The 23,592-nt window shown below is 36.2% G+C and overlaps 2 protein-coding genes across 4 annotated transcripts; both read right to left on the bottom strand.

The window, feature by feature from the left end:
- Nucleotides 1-800: 800 nt before the first annotated feature.
- Nucleotides 801-4,988, bottom strand: gatad1 (GATA zinc finger domain containing 1). Its single transcript, XM_062990562.1, has 5 exons — nucleotides 4,655-4,988; nucleotides 2,328-2,450; nucleotides 2,177-2,236; nucleotides 1,901-2,084; nucleotides 801-1,049 (listed from the first exon to the last, which is right to left on the bottom strand). The coding sequence occupies exons 1-5, from the start codon at nucleotides 4,832-4,834 to the stop codon at nucleotides 862-864; spliced, it is 735 nt and encodes a 244-aa protein (XP_062846632.1). The 5' UTR covers nucleotides 4,835-4,988; the 3' UTR covers nucleotides 801-861.
- Nucleotides 4,989-8,269: 3,281 nt separating this feature from the next.
- lypla2 (lysophospholipase 2) lies at nucleotides 8,270-22,477 on the bottom strand. 3 transcript variants are annotated; one of them, XM_063013264.1, is made up of 10 exons: nucleotides 22,399-22,477; nucleotides 17,889-17,980; nucleotides 17,098-17,129; nucleotides 14,944-15,009; nucleotides 14,441-14,488; nucleotides 13,925-13,995; nucleotides 12,960-13,033; nucleotides 12,719-12,820; nucleotides 11,385-11,561; nucleotides 8,270-10,079 (listed from the first exon to the last, which is right to left on the bottom strand). In XM_063013264.1, exons 2-10 carry the CDS (start codon nucleotides 17,964-17,966, stop codon nucleotides 10,029-10,031), a joined length of 699 nt encoding a protein of 232 aa, XP_062869334.1. In that variant the 5' UTR covers nucleotides 17,967-17,980; nucleotides 22,399-22,477; the 3' UTR covers nucleotides 8,270-10,028. The 3 variants fall into 3 exon arrangements, with proteins under 3 accessions (XP_062869334.1, XP_062869348.1, XP_062869342.1); XM_063013278.1 differs by lacking the exon at nucleotides 22,399-22,477 and adding an exon at nucleotides 22,220-22,238; XM_063013272.1 differs by lacking the exon at nucleotides 22,399-22,477 and adding an exon at nucleotides 22,054-22,159.
- Between the last annotated feature and the right edge of the window lie 1,115 nt (nucleotides 22,478-23,592).

Raw genomic sequence — 23,592 nt, forward strand, 5'->3', positions numbered from 1 at the left:
CTACCTTCACTGATTGGTTCCTGCAGCAGCTAGAAAGTCTGGGAATTGAACCCAGGACCTTCGTGCTGTGAGGCAACAGTGCTACCCACTGAGCCACGATTTTCCATATATATTCATTAATGAAACCCTCACCAGTTAGTTTTGAAGGCAGATACAAAACTGCTGATACAAAGCCATTTAAAGTGTGACCTCATTTTGGCCCTATTCTTACATAAAGGTGTACAAGCAAATTTACCCAGATTCATATGTTTTTATTATTTTAAAGTTGAGTTATGTGCTGTTTATCTGATATCAAACTTTGACTGTATCACTATAAGTTCTAAATTACTTCTACATTACATTTCGTATATCTGTTTTGCACTTTAAACACATTGACAACACAAAAATATTTAAGATGGCTGGCTGAAAAATCTACATGGTGTTTTGTCTTGTTTATTGTCATATTGAAAGCACTATGTTATGATTTCACCCAGTCCTGTCCTGTAATCACTGCTGGTTACTTTACATTTGCAAACCACCTTATGACTGCTGTTACCACAAATTTGAAAATAGCAACTAAAAAAAAATTTGAAACAAAAACTGAAAACTACCGAGCAACTAGTTAAGTCTGTTTTTGAATGTCTTGTAAATTTGGAAAAGCAGCAGGAAAAATTACAAGCAATTAACTGATGAATATAGACTAGTCAAAAATATTGAATATCTGTTTGTGACTTGCATGTCAATCACTTTTAATTTTGATAAACCCCTAAATCAAAGGTCAAGTCAAAAGTCAAAGAAAATGCAAAAAGATGACTAAAGAGTTGCTAAAAAGTTATCAAATGATTTAATCATGTTTTCTGTTCATAAAGTTCAATTGCAAAATTAATTACAACCAACAGTTTCTTTGACTGCAACAGTGGGCGTAGGTCCAATATGGGTCCAAATGTAGCCTTTCTCTGGGCGAACAGGAATTGTTGGAAAAGGGGAGCTTCTTGATTTGAAATACTCTGAAGGTGCGTGACAAACAAACTCAAGATATTCCATTTTCCTTGGTAAATCCTCTTCTGGACCTATGCAAAAACAGTTTAAATTAGTCAACAAGTTTATTGTCAACAGGCATCAGAATCACACAGTAGATGCGACAACATGTTACTGCTGATTACTATTGGGCTGCTTTAAAGCTCAATAAAGCCAAAACCGGCTGCACAGTAAATATTAGATGTAGGGCACAAGCCCAGCTCACACATGCTCCTTATATATGACCAAGTTATTTAGTAAACACTGAGAAAAAATTAGATTACACAGATTATACCAGGTAAGAGGGCAAGAACAAGACGGATTTGTCTGACAACAAAGGGTGTCTTGTTCTAAGTTTATTTATTGTTGTTGTTTTGCAGTAGGAAGTAACATTTATCAAAAATGCTGTTAACATGGACATTGTGGGACAAATGGGAAAAACTGACAAATTTGTCCAATGCACAGAATGGACCAATAAAGCACAAGTATTTACTGAAGGGTGGAATCCAGTCTAATTATGTACTTATTTATAATTATGTCCATTAACTCAGGTCCGGTTAAAAACCATCCAATAAAATTTACTCTGTGTTTATTAACTCATGTCCGGTTAAATATCATCCGATAAAATGTATAAAACATATCAACAGGAAAAGAGAAATATAAGCAGACAAAAAGAAATATAAGCAGACGTGAGGGAAAGTATGAGGAGTGACAGTTTTACCATAAAAGAAATTGACTTATGTCAATTTTACTTATGTTAGGTCTATTGGGTAATCATAACAGTAAAAACTGAACTGGAGCCAGCCACTAGAGGGCATCGAAAACATTCCAGCCTTCTGTTTTCCAATGTAATGCTGTCAGTATTAGATAGAGGTGCATGGTTTAAGCAACAATGCTAACTTACCAACAATGTAAGTGCCTGGATCAAACTGATCTCTAGGACTCGACTGTGTAGGGACTAGCCATGTCAGAGCAGCACTCTTCTCACAGTACTGGTCTTGAACAAATCCACGAATCTGTGCAAAATATGGCCTACCGTCCTCTTCATCTGTCACCTTTATTACATCTCCAATCTGATAGTAAACACCCTTAAAGAAAGGACAGAACTAAAGTCATCATCATAAACAAAAATAAAAAAAGGAAACCATTATGTAAGAAAAGAATAAGAATATTGAACTACCTTATAGAAGATGGACTCTGATGAGATTATTGTGGACACCGACTCTGGAGCTTTGATAGGCTGAGGAAAGAGACACGCATTCAATCTGTGTATACTTGTAAGCCTGACCAGCAATAAAAAAATACAATATTTTAACATTACAAGTGCTTACGTTTTTGAGTTTGAATATGTGGCGTCTTCCTTTACCCTTTGAAGAAACTTTCTTCTCAGTAGCAGGGGCCTTGTACTTAGTACTTCTTAATCGTGCTGACCTTCTGTGGATCTCCTGTTTAGACTGACAATATGCACAGAAATGTATTGTTTATACAGAATAAAATCTAATAAAATCTAGGTAAATAGACCTTTAATGAAAACAGTAAAGCTGTGGAATAATATTTGGACAAGATACGTTTTTGTAAACATAAACATTGGTGACCAAAGGATGAGTGTAGTGCATGATGCAGTTAACTGTGTTTGAGGCTTAAGATGGGAATAAGAGGTTCGGGCAGGGATGGACTGGCCATCGGGAGGGTCGGGAGTTTTCCCGGTGGGCCGCTCTGTATGTGGGCCGCTGAGAGAGTGAAAAATACATTCTGTTTTAAATATTCCTGAATAATAATCCTGAAGTGTGCATTGGCCCACCACAGTATCCTCACTGCATGTCCATTGGCCAATCACAGAAATGTCCCTCCCCCAAAATTAATCGTAATCACAACCACCGGTACAGAAACTATGAATGAGTGCGAGATAGAAAAAGGGTCGAAAAAGCGTACAGGAGGTGCAGAAAAAGCCCGTGATAAAACACAGAAAAAGCTGCAAGCAGATGCAGAAAAGTGCAAGAAACTGGACAACCTGTTTGACAGTGAGGAACTACAGCACAGCCAAAGAGCAGAAAAGGAAAAGTTAGAGTTCAGAGCCTCTGCTTCGTTAGTAACGCCGTTTAAAAAGAGACTGTGGGCCCATCTCAAATGTCGCCTATGCCCTACTTAGGGTACTTCCTAACAGTACAAAACATTTCTTTTAACAGTCGCTGAATGATTAATAAGTAGTTATCTAAGCTACTGTTGGATATCAGGGGCTTTAAACCAGCCGTTTTAAGGAAGATTTTTGTAAAAGTTCTATGATATCATGTCCAACATAGTGCACTACATAGGGCGGTGGATATAATTTGAGATGGTACCATTAGTCTCTGCTCTTCAGAAAAAGTAAACACTATCTTGTCCTCTATAATACAGAAAGGAAAATGCAGTTGTTCAGGACATTTTTAGAGTGATTATGTGCATAGCTCACATGGTTAATTTCACTTGTCAACATATAAAGTATTTATTTTTTTGCTCATCGGAGCAATGCACCAATTTGGAACAAACGTGAATCGCGTGTGAATAAAAGTGCGAAAAAAGCATATTTACCAGTCTTAAAGGTTTAATGAAAGAAAGGTTTAATTTTATTTCTTGCGGTTTAATGAGACAGGATGGGGAAATCCAATAGAACCATTTAAGAAATTGTAAATTTGATGTGTGTGATAGATGGATAGAACTATTAATCCCAAAGGAAAGTGTTGGAAATATTTATATATTTGTTTGTAGTTATTTTTTTATTATTTTAATTTTTATTATAGTGAGTTATTAACTTTAGTGGTAAGATAGATGAAAACTATTAATATCAATCATCTAACATTTGATTATGGGTGATATGTGTGGCGCGATGTGCGGGTCATTATTGAAATTTGTGTTCGAAAATACTATATTTAGTTGGTTCCTAAGACTAACACGTTTTTCATTGTTATTACTGTTCATTGTTTACTTCCTTAATCCAGTAAACAGAATTAAAAAAAAAAAAAAAAGGTTTTTACAATCTTGGAAAATGACAAAATAAAAATAAAGTGTTGATGAATCCTGCAACAAGGCAACTGTGGCATGGTTTGAAGTTTTACCATGTCCTTCCCAATCTCCAAACTTGGATATAATAGAAAATCTGTAAATAGTTTAAGAAAGCAGTACACGATAAGCAGCCCACCAATCTGGTAGAACTGGAGCAAATATGCCAACATGAAAAGGTTTTTACAATCTTGGAGAATACCCCGAAACTGCTAAGATTATTTAAGGTACTGTTATTTGAAGTGAAACACCTGGATGAACACCATGATGAACACCTGGATGAATTTGGGCAGTAGTAGCTCAGCGGTTCAGGTACTGGACTACTGATCGGAAGGTCGCTGCCCATCATGACCAAGTTTTCACTGTTGGGCACTGAGAAAGTCTCTTAACCCTCATTTGCTTGTATTGTGTTCAAAAGCGTCTCCTCAACACCATAAATGTAAATGTACGCCAAGAACAATAATTCTATCCCTCATTACCAGATGTAAACATTACTGATCTTTTGTGCAAGTGTTTGGAACACCGACTGCACAACAGGTCTTTAACTCGATCTTTTTAACCAGAGGAACTGCGGGTTAGTTTGTTTGAGTAGCCCTGGTGAAGCAAACAGAAGTGTGTGTACCTGTTTTCCTCCACAGTTATTCTGCTGGGTGTTGGAGGAGGCCGACAGTCCCGACGTTGCTGCGTTATTGCTTTTAGCTGTACATGTGATGCAGAGGATTTCTCCCTGGCTGCTCTTCTTCCACATAGACGATGAGTTGGTTTTGCAGTAAGAACAGCTCGGTTTTAACCCCAGTGGCATGATTCATTCACTCCACTCACTGTCTGCTGATTTGCTTGCGGAAAGAAATGACTCAGTTACTAAACGCTTTAAACAAAGTAAACTGGTTCATGTGTATAGAACATAACAGGTTTATTCTGAACACTTTCATTGTAACAAATGGCATCCATTATCGGCTGGATTCAACGTCCGCTCTGACTGCGGTACACTTTCCGGGTCCTTACAGCTGCGCTTCAAAATAAAAGTCTCTGTTTTAAACGAAAGCGCGCAAAATACATGAATTTATGGGTCAGTGACAAATCCGCTTATTAAAATGTTCTGTACTAATAGTCTTTAAAATGGACTTGTTTGTTATACTAGAATTAAACCAGTTATACTAGAAGTAAACCATCAAGAGGTATTAACACCCTAATTTACTAGTAGGTCAGGAAAACCACAGAATGAAGTAATAAAGATTTTGATGCAGAGATCAATGTAAACAGATAAAATGAAAATTAAATTTAGGCTATTTTAAACTATTTGCATGAAGTAATAATCTTTCTAACAGAAATATCTATAAAATATATCTACGAAATGTTTGTAATTTATTTAAAGAAATAATTACCTTTGGGTGCTAATTTAAAACTCTAGGCAAGCGAAATAAGTTTGTTCTTTTGTACTGGTTATTGTTTTCAATTATAATTCAGATTAACATAAAATTCATTTTAATAAAATAAATAAAAATATATTGCATGACAAGAAAACTGTGCTTATGAGGAGAGGAACACCATTCTCTTAGTATTTCTGCATCAGGGACTAAAACAGTGGGAATGAATGAATGCAGGCCAATATTAACAGACTTTCAACTATTATCATTAAAAATAAACTAAAACGTTGATGAATCTTGCAACAAGACAATGGTCCTTGGTATGGTTTTAAAAATCCAAAATTTTGCTATGTCCTTTCCAATTCTCAGAATAGAATATAAGAAAATGTGTAGATTAGGGTGGCCATATTCATAGTCACAAAAAGGAGGACATTACACCCAAAAGGAGGACGTCATATTAGGAACAGGGGGACACGATACTACAACACACAGTATGAAACCATAACCCATATAACAGAGTTTTTGACCAATTTAAGCAAGAATTCTATAACAAATTTATTGTTTTACTCACTAAATGTTGTGTCTACTTTTGATATTTAAGTCCGTTCCTCGCTGCCTCCAAAAGTTTACTTTTTGGCATTTTTACAGTGATCCTGAGCATGAGAGCTGAGTGATTGACTCAGGTAGAGGTGTTTACAGAACAGAGCGGGCGGGCGAAATTCAACCACCCAATCACAGACTAGCATTTAGAGGACGGACCTTCTGCGATTGGCCAGTGGTAGCACTATAAGCAGTCAAATGAGGCTTAAACCAATGAAATACAAAGCATTTGTTTTGACATGTACCTGAGCCAATGACAGATAATATTGATCAAAAATGAAACCAGTTCACTCCAAAAAAAGGATTTTTAAGTGTCCGTCCTAGCGTTGCGTGGATGGAGGACTGGCAGCTGAAAAGCCGGACTGTCCGACCTAAAACCCGACGTCTGGCCACCCTAGTGTAGATAGAGTTTAAAAAACCAGTACACGATAGATAGCCCATTAGTATGGTAGAACTGGAGTAAATATGCTACAGTTATGCATGAGAGGATACAAAAGATACAAAAATAACTGGTGATTTCTCTAAGACTGCAAGGGAAGCTCAGCTTCCCCTGAAATGTCAAAAATTAAATGGTCAAATATGTACAGTTGTGTTAACATTTCATTGACTACAAATGCCTTAGAACACGTTCATCTCGAAGACGAGTTCGTTCAGAATCAGCTAATTATCACAAATCGACTGACTCGATTTTGTTAACTTCCCGTAGCGTCAATGCATTTGCCCGTAGAAGCTGAGCGTCTATTCACTTCGACGGGACTGCATGGAACGGTTTTTTTCATTGCTTCGAAACTCGCCGGTCATTGGATAAATGCCACGATTTTGTCCCGCCCCCGGACGCTGAGCGTCTCTAAGGGGGAATGGAGCTGTGGGCGGGTCTGCAAGATGATTGGAGGATCAGTCGAAAGGCTGAATCCCGTTTTGATTGACAGCTATTTTGAGATCTACATGTCACTTAATCACTGGGAGCTTCAGTCCCATCGCGGATTTTGCGAGTGAAGTCGAAAGACAAACTGCAACCCATTTCTTGGTATTTGCTCGGTGAAATTACTTGACCATTTCCACTGTTCATTGTGTAAATAAAACACATTCATAGTATTTGTTTCAGTTTAACATAATTTCAACATTTCCTTGTTCGAGTTTAATATCGTTTCGTTAGTTCGTTCAATCAATCATTCATACTGTTGGCTAGGTCGGAGTGAACTAGCCAGCTAGCAAGGTGCACACGATGGCAGACAATGCTAATATTGTCAACCTGATTTTGGCAAAGCCATTTGATAGTCCTCCTTACGAGGAGAAAGTTAGAATTAAACAGCAGGGCAGATCAACGCCTAAGATTGATTTGGTGCAAAAAGTAAGTACAATGGGCCAAGGCCGTCTAAGCAGCCTAGCTCTGCTGGCCATTGAGAGTACACTGGTCAAGTCCCTGGAAAAGACGCCTACTTGGTACGATAGGATCACAGGCCATTTTCTTGAAAAGGAACAGAGGGCAGAATTTATGTATAAATAAATTGACAAATTTTATGATGTAAGCCGACAATGAGCTTCCCCTCTTTGAAAGACCAGCAGCCGCCACTGAAAAGTAAGGAGTATATATAATAGAGGAATGCACAACTGTTTGCACAAAAAGAACTTGGGAGGTGAAGACAGCCAGAGATGGCAATATTCCTGAATGTTTACTTGTTTTATTTCACAAACTTTGCAAACCAAAGAACTTTAAATTAGTTGCTGATATTAAATTAGGAGCTTTCTAAGCGTAAGATGAAAGGGCAGGTTTTCTTAATGAACTCCGCAAAAAGACGACTATATCAGGTAATTTGCACAAATCAACAATTGTTTGTACAGATTAATTTAAGACCTTCATTTTTTTATGGGTACAGAGCTTCCTAAACTGTCCCTTTTTTAATGCTTCAGGGTCAGACTGTGTACAGTCAAACTAGTCCTATTTATGGGAACACAAAGAAGCCACTGGCTGTAGATTATTACTAACAAGGACTATATTGCTGTTATAGAACTTACACAAGCAAAATTATACATTCAAATTGTGTATACATATTTTCAGAAACCCCCAATTAACTTATCAGAAAACACAAATTAGTTTTAACTAGTTAATAACTAGTTATTTTAAAGTTTATTTATTTTTAAAAAAATCAGTAGCATGCTACATAGGAGGTAGCCTACAACATTAAGTAAGTTACATCTATGTTCATTTTGGGCTGCTTACTGCTTTTGTATAGTGTGCACCACATGTACAGTAATAAAAACACGGCTAATTCATTATATTGCCATGATTTGCATTATTTATTCCACATACTTGGGTCCTGGAAAAAAAATATCAAAGAACTAACTGTCCCTCAGCACACTCCAACCAAACAGACAATGATAACATAATACAATCATTTTAAAACTGAGCACAAATAATAACATATTAACCAAAGATACAATATAGAAAGAGCATACACACTTAAGTTTACTGTTTCACCCAGTTTTAAGTAGTTGCTGCTTAGGAAACAGCCTGGGCCGTACACAGCCCAGGTTCACACAACATTTAAGCCTTTGATGTGCTACACACACATCTAATTCTAACCCACAAACCTAACTATTACTTTTAAAAGAAACTTGAAATGCTAAGGGTAGGTAAGCCAACTGAAGCTGAAGAAACAAGGTAAAGGTCGCAAAATAAAGTAATACTGAGATTAAGCAATTAAAATCTTCTAGTCAACATTCAGGACTTGCAGATCTTAATATTTTCTTATTTTTTGACTGATTTAAAATGGTCAGAAGCACAGAGCAAGAACATATGAAATAGAGATCAATTAGGTTTGTAAACCTTACTATTTCCAATTTATACAGTCATAGATCCTAGTATAACGTATATTATTAAAATGTTACTTGACTTGCAAATATCTTGCGTTTACTAAGCGGTTAAACCCTGTAAACCGACCTTTCACCTTTTTATAACCTGTAGTGTGAGAAATAAATGCAAAATTTCCTGAAAAAAAAAACAAAAAAAACAATGCTGCCTTAAAACTGATGAATGCTAAACCAGCATTCATAAGAAAAGAATGTACAAGCTCTATAAATGGTTTGCATTTGCATGTCACATGACTGTGGCTTTTCTGCATTAAGCAGTGGTTGAGGAGGTTAAGAATTAGAAACTGCAGATGCTGTCTGCTTAAAAAAGGCTTGTCTAAAAACAGACCGCTGCAAACTACGCCACCTGGAGTGATGCACACTGCATATAAAAATGAATCTAATGTTGGCTATTTTATAAACTCATCATGCCTGAATCTTTGTACCAGCTGTAACTAACATCACTACACTATAGACAGCACATTGACTAAATACTCATTTTAAATACTCACGCCATACTTTTAGCACATATGGTACAACTGCAAGCAGCCATTCTAACCAAAATAGATTCAATGTATAGATTAAAAACAATAACTGCTTTCGAAGAACACAGCATGGTGAAAAGTTCATTTATTTCAGAATGAAAATTGTTTTATTAGCTTTCAACTGAACCAAACAAGATTTAGCGTAAACCAGAGCACCAGGAGGCAGCGTTGCAATCCTCCTCTCCTTTCCTGAAACCTCTGACAGCGGCATGCACAGCAGTGTGACCTGAGTCACTCCAGACGGCAGCAGTTACAATGTAGCAGAATGATGTTTACACCTTAAAAAGTAAAACATTGCTGAGAACTGGGTCGTTAATGGGAATGTAATGTGAAACTTAATGATTCTCCCAAATAAACTGGTAAAGTACTGGTAAATGTCAAGCATGTATTGTGCACACTAAACACTGTATAATGTACAGCGGCACTAAAACTTTAAAATTAAAGTCCATCTTTTGCATATATACATTTCCAATAAAAGGCATGAGACTTAATGGATTAATGTGTTGCATCTTCACAGTATGTACAGATGTTAAAGCCTCTGGGTGACCGTGTAGTAGGGGATGCTTATGGCTGTTTCCTGTGTGAAAATGGCAGGCCAGAGGTGAGAGGTCGGTGTTCAAGGGTCATAGTAAGGTCAGATTCTGGGTAAATGCTTCTCAATGAATTCCTTCATGGTAGACATCTCCTGCACACACAACCAGAAAAAGTATGTTAACACACATACAGAAATGAAGACACAGTTACAATTCAAATAAAAATGTCCCAGGTGTTAAAGTGAACTGCAGTGTCTAGCCAGTAACACTCCAAAAAACAAAGTTGTGTCAAAAATTTTACACGCATGTCAAACATAAGACACGCCATGGCAATCTTGAAATTGTAATGATTTCTGTAACTAAATGACATATCTCAAAAAATCTAAGGATAAGAATAAGGATATTATGGCAAGATCTAATGTGTCAAAAATATACTTACCGTAACTTAAGACGTTACCAGCTGTAGACAGTAATAACCGATAGTAATCCAAAGTTCCAAGTTCAAATAAATAGGGCTAGTTTGACAGCACCCAGCAGACTGAACACTTACTGTGAACTGTGCAAAGATTTCAATACATCCCCAGTGTAATCATACATTCAGCTATTTTAAGTTAACTTTAGATCCCAGTATCTGTACAAAACATCGATTGTACACACAGGGAACATGGAAGAGTGACATATTTGTCAAGATTAAAATTACAAACTGTCACCTTATGCTGAGTTTGTTTGTTTGGGTTTATTGCCATATCAGCAACATATCGGCTATTTTATGGCAGAGACAGATATGTTCATATCATTTGTTTAATATCAAGACTTTCTAAAAAGTTAAGACTTTTAACTGGACAAATCTTCTCAAACAATTCTTTTATGTTCTCAACCCTATAAAAATAGTCTCTGATGGCTGAAATTGTAGGACATTCTAATAAAATATGTTTGATTGTTAGGGGTGTCCTTATGCTGAGAGAATATTTGTTTGGATGGTCAGATGTAATTCAAATGCACGTTTGCCATGAATTGGCACTGTCCACAATCAAGCCAACTTTACATTTCCATGGGCTAAAATGATAGCCTGCAGAAAATTAAGTATCTGATTCTAAGTATCTGATATCAGATAAATAATTGAACCCCCAAGACAGCCATTAACATGTAATAGTGTATGTAAACTTCTGTCTTTTATTGTACTGTATGTTATGTCCATTTGTGCCACATCACTCATCCCTAGCTCCTACATCCCTCATCCAACACAATATACTGTACATCAACATTATATAACTTCACAAAAGCAAGTTAATGTATTAGAGTGAAAAACAAACAATAGCTGTCATACATATAATGGCTGTATTTAAACAATCATAAAATACAGGATCAATCTATTGATAAAAAGAAAGAACAACAACACTGTACTGTTCAAAAACAGGTAAAGAGTAACAAAACTAAACACACATCGCCAGACTCACCTGAGGGCAGGAGCTATGCATGAGGCCTGGGTAAGTATGGAAGGCGACTTTCTGCGGGTTAACGATTGTCTTAAGTTTTTCGGCTGTCATGGCTCCAAACTGCACAGGTAGCATGGGGTCCATCTCACCATGACATTGCAAAATTGGGATATCCCTATTTGCACTGCCACTTGCAGCCTAAGAGAGCAAAAATATATACTTATTCACATAATCCGTCACAAGCTATAAATGAGGCCACAGTTTAGACAACTGGAATTATAGATTTATATTGAACTAACTGCTAAAATATTGTGATATGTAAATGAAAGGTGACATTTTCTCTTATTCTTGTGTAATATAACAGTTCAGCTGCACAGACCGAGGTCTTCATTGCCCTTTATTGCGCCATATGTTTTTAATGAGAGACGTGTCTGTAATAAGAGAGTGCATGTGCTTGACTGGCCTGTCTGCAGTCCAAAGTCATGCTATCCTAAAAAGGTGCCTTATAGAAGAAAGAATGTTGCATGAGTACCCCTCAAATTTGCAAGTTAACTATGTTTTTGGCACAAGTGTATCCCTAGACCATGACAGCTGCTGGCTTTTCAATTTTGTGTTGGTAATTAAAACAACTTTTTCTTCTTTCGGCTGAAGAACATATTTTCAAAAACAATCTAAACGGTGGACTTAGTCAGACCTAAAAACACGTTTCCACTTGTTTCTTGCATCAGTCCTTAAGTCTAGAAAAGTCAGCTGTTTTCTGGTTGATAGATGGCTTCTGCTTTGCTTAACTTGCAGCGACAGGTGGGTTATAGTTTAGCTTAAGGCTGGAACCTGAGAGGATAAGGGAAGAACTGGATAATTAATAAGTGGTTACGCCAGTGGAGGCTAATTACCCTGAGAATGTGCCTGTTTTCCCCTTTCTGTGCTTCCTCTTGTGTGTCTGTTTTTTTGTGTGTCAAAGAGACAAAGACAAAATGTCTTACACAAGTCATGACATGACCTGTTTTAAAAAGGGCTTTTTTCCCCATTTGTCAGTGTTTCTGGTCTTAATTTGCCCCATCCCAACTTGCAAATAATAAATTACCATATATTTACCGGTCTTTAAATACTTGTGTTCACAAATCTTCCCAGCCTGGATTTCGAATAATTAATCTTTGTACTTTTTCATTATAAGACAAAATTGTTTGTGTTATTAGTTTAGATAGTGTGTATGTCTATAGTTAATGAAGTAAAAAAAAAACTGTCTTCATTCAGAATGATGCAAAACTACTAGTAGAAAAGAGATGTAATAATAAACATTTCTAAATGTATTCAAGCTCATATTTAAAAGCACATCACACAGATGAAAAGCACACCTGTGGGAAGGTCTTATGCAGTGGCAGCCAACAGCTTAGAGCAACTAAACCCGCTAGTTGCTGCTGACAGGTTAAAGCAGTGTAGAGTGAGAGAGCTCCACCCTAGAGACACAAACATGCAAAAACACACACTCTTACATAATCATAATGACATACTACACTGGCAAATATTTGACAGGGTGTGCACAGCCATTATTAAAGCGGTCACTACCATATAACATGAAAAAAAGGTTTGTTTTACCTGAGAAAATCCACCAAGGATGATGCGATTAGGTGGTATTCCATTCTTTGCCTCATGGTCAATAATCGCCTTGACTGAAGAAAGTGAATTAATTAATATTTGTATATACAGTTTTTGCCAATTATTTAAGCATAATTCTTAATGCGTATGCTGTGAAGTGCTGCAATGCGGAATCATTCATAAGAAACTACAGTCCATACATTTGTTGCAATGCTGTAAAAACAGGTTGAGTCACAACCGAGGGTGTTCTTTTCAAGTATCAACACAATTAAATAGTTTGCTGATGATAAAAGTGAATGTGTGCCAAGAAGGAAAATATCAGTGCAAACAAAATGAGTCAAAGAAGTAAATCATTTGTGTCAACATAGACTCATTTACACCTAGTTAGGAGGCATCTTGGACTATAAGTGAATGAGTTCATTACAGATAAAAAGACTAATGCAGTGCCGTGATCCAATCAATCAAAGTGTTGAAAAGCTGTTTTAAAAGTATACATACAGTCACAGTTGATCTGCATATGAACTCGCCTTAGACTGCTGAAGCAGTTTTTTTACTATTGTTTAAAGTACTAAAAGTCAAATAAATACTAATTCTGTTATTATAACACATACTGATTAGAACACAAGAACATTTTGGTATGTTGCTGATTTGATGCATTTTGTTGGTGTAGATTATTTTAATCTGAGAAATTTACGTCTCATTGCATACAACACAGTAACACGATAGTGTCACTTATTCTTTCATCTTCAAAAATCAGCGCATGCAGTCCATCAGAACTGTTCGTCAAGGTGGCTCGTGCCCAATTCTCACAGATACTGTAATGACTATTGTATACCAGCATTTTCTTTTGCATCTTGGCATCACACTTTTGAAACAACTTTTTGAACAACATTATGAAACTAAGAATACTCTATAGGAGCTAATGGCTCAAGTAAAAAAAAAAAAACCAAAAAACTTTTGCTTACTGTTTTCTGCTGCTCTCTTAATGCCTGCCTCGTCCTCTGGAGAGTCTGGGCTCAGCCCCATCAGGTCAAACCTGAAAAAAAAGTTTAACATTTGCACTTGTAGATTAAATAAATATTCTACATGTTTTGAAATCGTATTAAGTAAACAGAATGCATGTTGGGGTAGCACAGTGGATAACACTGTCACCCACAACAAAAAGAGGCTGGGTTTCATTCCCCGGCCAGGGTCCCTTTTATGGGGAGTTTGAATGTTCTCCCTGTGTTCACATGGATGCTCAGTTTTCCTCCCACAAGTCCAAAGACATTTAGTCAAGCCAATTGGAGCAACGAATATTGCCCTAAGTGTGTGTCACTGGGTAGGTTAGTGTAATTGGAATAGGTTGGAATTGGAATTGGCTGGTTTCACATCAAACTGAGAGTGGCAAGACACATGGCATTCACTCAAACAAAGAAAAGGAGCAAATTGCAATCCCTGACACCTGGCCATGGATGGCTGTGGAAAATTCAATGTCTTACCATGAGGGCATGACCATCTTCATATTGAGTGTTACAGGAATTTTGGGTCTGTAGGAATAAAAAACAGGTAATGAAAAAAAAAACCAAAAAAAAACAGTGAATAGTTTAAAAAATATATGTAATGTATTACTGTTGTATATTTTGTTTTTGTAGTACTTCTTGTATTCACTTTTTATGACCTGGGCAAATCAGTGGAGGTTTAAAAACGAACTATTAAACAGCATTCAAATGAATGTACATTTTTTAACACTAATTCGATTGTAAGCCAATTTAATAAAACCATTTGGCTTGTCAGACATTCATACCAAAATATCTGTATCACGATCTGTATCTCACCAACTGAGATTACAGCACCAACCGAGATCAGTTTACAGCACTAGGAGCAACATCATGATCTCATTATGTGTTCTATTTTTCTACACACAGCCTTCCTATTCATTCTATCTTTATTAATGCCATCAGTAATGCTCAATCCAAAGTGCATTCATCAGTTTACTACTTACGCATGTGGACAGATGTACTTGATGTATGGCAGCCTAATTGATGTTACGGAATCAGCCCAGCCATGCCTAAACAAAAAAAACAAGATAATAGAAAGACACCTGGTCACAATAAAGATCACAAGTGCCCTAAACCATAAGTTTGTTGGACATCTAATTACAAAACCATTTGCATTCATATGAAGTTGGCTCCACTGGCTTTGTCACTAAAACAGCCTCCACTTCTCTGTTAATGCTTTGAACAAGATTGTAGAGTGTGTCCATAGAAAACTGTGCCTGTTCCATCAAAAGAGCACAGAGAGTGATACTGAACAAGAAGGCCTGGCCCTCATTCTATGTTCCAATTCATTCAAAAGGTGATCAATATGGTTGTTTAGAGAAGCCAGCAGTTACTCGAAAAAGTTGGCCAAAAACAAATTAGAAGGAAGATAAAAGATTGTTAATATAAAGCGAATTTAATTCAACACTGGTTTCTAAAAACGTTTAAGTATGTAATCTGGAACACATATACATGCAAATAACAAAAACACCACTGATTAAATCCTTGTTTACTGTATGGAACTATTGAATACTACATCTAGTTCACAAGATGGTTAATCCCAGTCATTGTGCAGGATGTATAATTTGCTACATCATACCCTAATTATACTACTTGTTTAAAGACTAGTTTATCAAACATGCCTTAAAACTTACTCTAAATCTAATATAAAACAATACACCACTTGTAAACAAATGCATTATTGGTAAAAATCAATGCAGACCAAGAATATTGTTTAAATGTTACATGAACAGTAGACAGGAAGTCCTGGCGCCCAGGAAAAATCAATGTAGTGTCTGGTCTTTATCAGTTGTTCATTTATAACTGCCTGGCAGACAAGTGACTCAAGCTCTTACTGGATTTCCCTAGGAAATCATTTTTAAGCACATGTGAACAGAACACAGGTACTGGTAAATATATTTCTTGAGGGCAAAACAGAGAATGGAGTTTATAATTTTCAAAACAAGATTTTGGGTTTGTGTACACCCAAGATATTTCATCTATGCCCTTGTGCCCTTAAGGAAAACAAAAATACAAATTATTCAGTATCCAGCTTGTTTTAATTGCTCATTAAACTACTATCATACCTTATCATAAAAATTATTTGTATTTCTGTACCATATCTAAACAAGTAATTTTTTAAAGCTTTTTGAATGCCACTTTGAATCTAAGCTCAAACATGATTATATATGGACATAAACAGCCTCATTTAAATTATCTAATGAAAAATTTTCCACACCAAAACACACTTCCCAATGTCTATTTGTGCTAAGCAGTAAGCTCTTTAATGTACAGCATCAATAAAAACATTTGTACTGACCAATGCAAACTTGCACAAAGTAATTTAAGTAGGAGTGTCATTAGAATAAGAAAACAGCATTCAAAAACAAAAAAAGCAGGCTTGTTTATGTTTCTCCTTCTATTCCTCAAATAATAGGTTTTTTTTGTGGAGAAGTGAAAACTTCTTAAAAGCATGTCTATTTTTTTATTTTTAAAAAAATGGCAGCCTACCTTGACTAATGGCTAGCATTGTAGGGTACTTTTGTTGTGAATGTGGAAAAAAATCAGTCTGCTGCTGTAGTTCTCATTGTTATCAGTAGCCCAAAAAAACAAGATGAAATCACTAATTCTACCAGTTAAAAACAGTTGCACTTTTTGAAGTAGTGGTAAAGGAAAAGATTTAATCTGAAAGTAAAGAGTGTGTCATATAAACACGTTTAATACTTGGTTGGGTTTTAAAGCTTTTAATCTGTCTGAAATTGCATTTCATGAAATGAAGAACCTATGGGCAACACAGTGCACTATACTGCTCAATTCTAAAACAGCAGCTAGCAGTACAGCTCCAGCTTCCACCCCTTAAAACTGTAAATAAATTAGTTGTGGTTGTTTAGCACAGGACATTTAGTTGTAGAATATAAACATAAAACAGCTAAATAAATGTGTAATTATATAAATACTTTATATAGTTATATCTAACATGTCAGTCTAACAAGCTAAATAACAATTACATTACATTTTTATTTTTGAGTCAAGTTAATAGTTTCTAGACAATCAAGCTTATTTGATGATTTACTTCCCAATGGACCAGCTTTGTCAAACCATGATCAATCTGAACTTACCCATTGTCACCCAGACCATGAAGGAAGATCACCTGTGATGGAAGAACAAAGTAAATGTAATTATAAAATAACCTTGCCAGGCTATTATTGTCTGAATCAACCATTTAAAATGCTCAGTTTGAAGTTTAAGAAAATACTATAAATACTGCTCAATAGAAAATTAATTTAAGCCATTTTAAATACTACTTGTCAACTGATAGTCAAGCAATTTTCCTCCCAATCTAGTCATGTACAATTACCTAGATTGCATTATGCTTACCCTGCACCCTCCCTGCGAATGAGTTTATCTGTATTGTTTGCTTAGGCACCCAGCCTGCCGGTAGCAGAGCTGAGATTCGAAGTGACGAGTTCGAGATGTCAGCTCTGGGGTGCTACTGGGTTTTACCGCTGCGCCACTTGAGTGCCCCAAATACACTTGTTTTTAGAGTGCATTCTGTTTTATCCCTATTGACATTCACATTACTCTATATCTGGTCTGAAAAAGGGCTTAAACTGAGCTGAAGCAAACACCAAAACCCCATTTTAGGTAAACCAAAAAAATGGCACCAAGGAGCACACTGTGTTCTGAAACTGCTTTCACACATATCCAAGCTTATCATTGGTGTACAAACTGGAAAAAAAAAAGGGGGAAAATGGAAAAAACACCCTGAACCCCACAGTCAATTACATTTGGGTGTAAAACCCAAATGTGTTGAAGGTTTGTGCATGTGACATCCTGTCTTTATTCTACTGTACTACATTTTTAAAGAATACTATGCAAGAAAATGTCATGAGCTTTCTTGGTTTCTTACCGCAGCTGTCTCCTTCTCTGTCCCAGACACGGTCACAGCCTCGGCGAGCAGCGGCACAGACATGTTGTTGCCACACATACACTGGAAGGGTGCTGAAACCATTAAACAAACAAAAGACAGTGAGTAAAACATGCCCAGTCCATTCATCCAGCAGATCAGGAATTCATTAACCATGTCAATTAAAACAGCTTTCTTAATTTTGGGTGTCCTCATAACTACTTAAGCTTGATAAACTAAATAAAACATACAAAAACACTTCAGTGCTGACAATATGATGTTAATACTGGAATAAATTAAAATAATGACTTTAATAAGCACTCATAAAACTACTTACACTTAAAATCTGTATGGTTTTGTATATATTACATATTAAAAGTACAACTGCACTGTTGTTTTGTAAGCAAATTCTCAGCAAGAGTGAATACCAATGCATACTGTAAATGTTAAAATGTCAAAATAATTTTTGCAACCCCACCCCAATAAAATGCACAAAACAAGTCTACTGAATGTACAGTAGTACAGAATGGAAATAAAGTGAATGGCGATAAGATTCACCTATAAGATAACAGTTAACTATTTGACAGGGACAGTGGTAGCAATGGGTACAGTTTACCAACTAGAAAGTTGTGGGTTCGAAGCCTGGCTCTGCATTGCAGACACTGTTGGGCCCTTAAGCAAGGCCCTTAACCCTCTCAATTCCAGGTGCATCATACAATGTGTGCTCAGACCCCAGCTTTTAAAGAAGCTGATGAGCCAAATGATGAGCCAAACATCAGGACAACCTGCCTAATGTGCTGTCAAAACAGCTCTGAAGCACTGAGACATGACCTCCAGTACATAACTTCTCTACAATGTGAATTTCTCAAATAGAAATTCTATTCTATATTGTGTATATATATTGTATTCTATATTCTATTATATAATAATATAATAATAATATATATATATTATATATTGTATATTCTATATTATTTTCTATATTTTTAATACTATTTGCTTTTCCAGAATTAGCAAAAATAATAAATATATTGAAGTCAGTGTTCCATGCAGTTTGTTAAAATATAATATATTGTTGTTCACCATACAAATAGGAATTCACACATATTGCTCCATTCATGAGCATTTAAAATGGCAGCAGGGAAAATCGTTTAATGCCGGAATGATGACATAAGGAAAAGTGTAATAAAAGATCACAGTGTGTACATTGTCCTACATTCGCCGGATCTTGGCCGACTTAATAATGAACTGAAAACCACGCCTACATGAATAAACTCAAATGTGTTCGGCAGGTACTCTAACCCATAGTTTCTAAACTGGTTGCTCATTGGACCATTATGAATGGGTCACGGTGATGTTATGAAATAAGAAAATTAGCCAAATAGTTGATACACAGAAAATTCAACCCCTAAAACAGTTATTTAATTACTTTTTAAATAATAAATTAAAAATAGACAACAGAGAATAACAAGACAAGCGGTATGAGGGACTGCAGAAACAAGTAGATAACCAATGTAAACATTATCATTTGTAGCAAATGAATACTTTCTGTAGACTGTGATACATACAGTGAGCCAGTCAACTGTATGCACATTGGCTTTTGTATGAATACTTTCTGTAGACTGTGTTACATACAGTGAGTCAGTCAATTGTATGGACATTGGCTTTTGTTTGACCCGTCATAGCTGAAGCAGTCAGGGTCTTAACTACAATGGCTTTTCCCAGCATTTAAGATCACGCTGTGTCCTCGTGGTGACATGTGGTCACAATAAAGTGTGCAGAACATGATGCCCTTACTGTAGGCTAACGAATGTTTTATAGAAAACCAAATTAAGCATGATTTTACATATACATTTGTAAAATGGTGATTTAAAAGGTAAATGACTGGCCTGCATTATATAACATTAAAAAAAACTTTAGCTACAAAAATTAATAAGCAACTTAAGCAACACAATGCTTCTTAGTATAATAATTAAGACTCAATGTCTTAAAGTATTTACTTATGGGTATAAACACAGTGTATGAACTGTAGTGAGAATGCTTTCTGAGCTATATGGACAACAGTTACAAAGAACCAGGTAACTGTTACAAGAATGTACAGAAGTGTACACAACATGACCGTACTCAACCAACCAATCCTAGCAGAGTTATCACCTGTTCACCTGTTACATAGAGATCTAGGGAAGTGAATAGCTAGGATTGTTTTTAATTAAACAACAGCTTAAGTAGTACAGAGCACCTAAAGAAAAGGAACTACAGGGATGGGTGGCACAATAACCTCAATATTTCAGAGGATATTTATGAATAACTTATGCTAGCTGGATTTACAGTATACATCTGGGTCTGAATAGACTACAGATTATTGTAGTGTGTGTATGCCTAACTATAATGTGTTGTGTTCTTGGAATCTGTCCATTTGGATTTTGTCAAAAAAAAAAAAAAGTTTAAAATATCCTCTGCACTTAAGCCCATTGATGCAGCTGCTCAGGTTTCATATTGTGTGGTTGCAATAAAGCATATGGAGTCTGTGCAGAAATACCTCTGACCACTATCTTGCTAAGAGTGTTATGACCTATAAACATATAAGGATCTTATAAACAACCTATAAGGTCATAGTGTTACGTTATTATCAGGAATAAGCAAATGCTGTTTACTAATAAATTTGACCGTTTATCTTTGGAATCCAAACAAAGTGTACAGATTACTGCAGCTACTTCTTTTGTGCTGTATGCATTGCTGTTATGAGCTACCATGTTCAATACAGTAAAACTGACTTTGGGATTATGCTTTTATTTTGTTTAGGACTACTAGTCCAGCTACAGTGTTATTATACTGACTTGCGATTAAGACTACAGAGTCTGCACAGTACTGTACAAAATACAGTGACAATTTTCCATCTACATCACATACAGTTTAGTGTTCCACACAAGTGATATTTACTGATAACTGGAATATAACTGTGTATACTTTTACAAAGAGAAATAGCCACAATTTCCAGTGGCATATTACTATTTGCCTGGAAAAAAATATTGCATAACTTGATAACATTTGTACAGAAATAGCTTAGAAACAGCTAGTAGAATAAGCCTTATAAGCAAAAGGACTTAAGGACTGACATCATGGTATGGTGCAAATCAACTATTTTGCAAACTGGGGTGGGTTGTTTACATCTGGCTAATTTAAAAGAGGCATGAAAAAGAATGAAAGAGAGTGAAGGATTTAATGTTAAAGGCACTCTGAGGTCACTAGGAGATCATTCAAAAATTCTAAGCCTCCATCTTCACATCTGGATTAGTCTGCGAGTAATGGCATTTCCAAACAGTAGTAAATGTAAGTAATAATAGGTCTATTATTGTATGTAATACAGTACTTTATTTTAATACTAATGTCAGTGACTGACAAGACAGCTCGTAACAGGATCAGCCCCTGAGACTGAAACTGGTGCTTTATTAAGCAGTTGTGTCAATTTTAACACCTATGCATAGCCTTGAGTTATATGCCCTTCTTACCCTTTCCTTGCCACCTCAAAGAGCCGAGTTAAAAGTCAAGAAAAGGAAACGTAACTTAACATTTAAAAATTAGGATGCAGCTAGTAACCCAGGGCAAATACCAGCCCAGGCGTGACGTGATATTCCCAACCACTATACATAAAGGTCACTTTCGCGGAAGCCCCCAGTTTGTGGAAAACAAACGGGATGATAAAGTAGTTTGCAGTGACATGTGTTCGCTTTAGATGCTTGGGTACGATTATTTCAAAAGTCGATGATAAATTTCAACTGTACGGAATACTGTTACACTGCGCTAGCTACTAGCAGGTGAATACATTGGTTCAATTGGTAAATGTGAATCTATAGCAGGAAAACAAAGATACAAAACAATACATGAAGCGACTGCTGCAACAAATGAATGGTTTAACCCAAACACAATAATATCTCATACTGCACTACTGTTAAGAAAGCCTTGTATATGCGGGCTGGATTGCGTTATACAACAAGCAGCGCCAGTGCCCTGTGTAGATACAACATGGCCACTGAGACTGCACTGAGCACAGATATGAGATTAGCAGATGATTAATCATCTACGATGCTGCTTCTGCTTTCATTTGCTATTCAAACCGTGAGGAAGAGGGGTGGACATGAAAAACAACAGGGGGAAGTAACCAGCTTACATCAGTCTAGCCGGCTGTTTAGTCAAGCAACCGTGCGGATGGTTTTAAATGAGAATATTCTCTTAGATGGCCATCTTAATTCCGCCCGTATCCAGTCTCTGTGTATGTAGAGTAGTATCCAGCTCCTCACATGCACAGTGTATTGTCTAACCCACTCCCTCCTTACCTCACTCTCACTGCATTAACCCAGCGCCCAGTCACTAACGTCTCCCACTGCTGCTCATAACCCAGCATTAACACCAGCACTAAACCCTCATCACCGCCACCAACATCTCCGCATATTAAAAACAACAGAATCAGTATAATTACAGAGCTAGGCCCGCTGCTGTAAATTCATACACTCACCGATTGCAGGTCACAACGGAACTTCCGCTGCTTGTGCCGGAGAAGGGCGGGCAAGACTCTGTGTGACGTCATCTCTGGCGCACCCTCCTTCATCCGCTTTATGTTGAAGAGCTGAGCGATTAATTGCCTTTTAATCGCGATTACACACATTCACCAGTAAAATAAACACGACTGTTTGAAATACGAATGACACTACTAAACTACTATGGTCGATATATATCTTCAAGTAAAAGAGCTATAATATGCAATAATAATAAAAGGGTTAATATAAGTGTAAACTTTTAAATATGTACTTGTTTATGGGTGATTCTTCAATTGCGGGCTCTTTTGACCATCTTAACTTTTGAAAAATAAAATTAGGAATAATTTAGTTTTAATTATGTCAAGATAATGCTAGAGCAAAGACTTAATGATGGCTACAATTGAGCTTATATAGAATTTTAATATTTCATATTTATTAGCGAAGTGGCATAGCAAAATGTCATTATGTGTTGGTAATGACGTGTTGCGGTAATGACAATTTTTTATTTTTTTTAAGAAAAAAACTAGATAGGCCATGGATTTGCTAAAGCTAGTCAACAGCTAGTACAAGATGCACTTTAAATACTTTTTTTTTTTTGTATGAATAAATATACTCTATGATCAGGAGGAATACATGATTAAATTACTCACATTTCCAGACATTAAAATGTCAATCTTCTCTCATGGCTGGCATGTGCTTCCTTGCAAGTCTTTGTTTCCATGGTTACAACATAAACAAGTGTTACCTTCAAATGATTCCCTACAGAAACCATACACTGTTGCGGTAATGACGATAATGCTGGGGACAGTAATATATTGCTCAAAAATATGCATAGATTGTACAAATATGAAGAAAAAAATTACATTTTGTTTCTTTTTAAGTTATTATAAAACTCATATTGTGATTTTTATAATGAATTGATCACTTTTTAGCATTTTATTAGAGCAGAGAAGTTTTAAAGTCTGGGTTGGGGACATGGCCAAAGTAGCAAAATATTGATGTTTAAATCATCATAAAAAATGAAAATCATAATTATTTTGGTATGTAATATTTTTTAGTGATGCTAAATTATCTTTTTAATACCTAAAATATTTGTTTTGTAATAAAGTATTTTTAACACAAATTTATAACTTAGGGACGTAAAAGTTCCCCCAATTGAAGAATCACCCTTA

Source organism: Trichomycterus rosablanca, chromosome 2 (assembly GCF_030014385.1).
Source record: "Trichomycterus rosablanca isolate fTriRos1 chromosome 2, fTriRos1.hap1, whole genome shotgun sequence".
In the NCBI taxonomy this organism is placed as follows: Eukaryota; Metazoa; Chordata; class Actinopteri; order Siluriformes; family Trichomycteridae; genus Trichomycterus; species Trichomycterus rosablanca.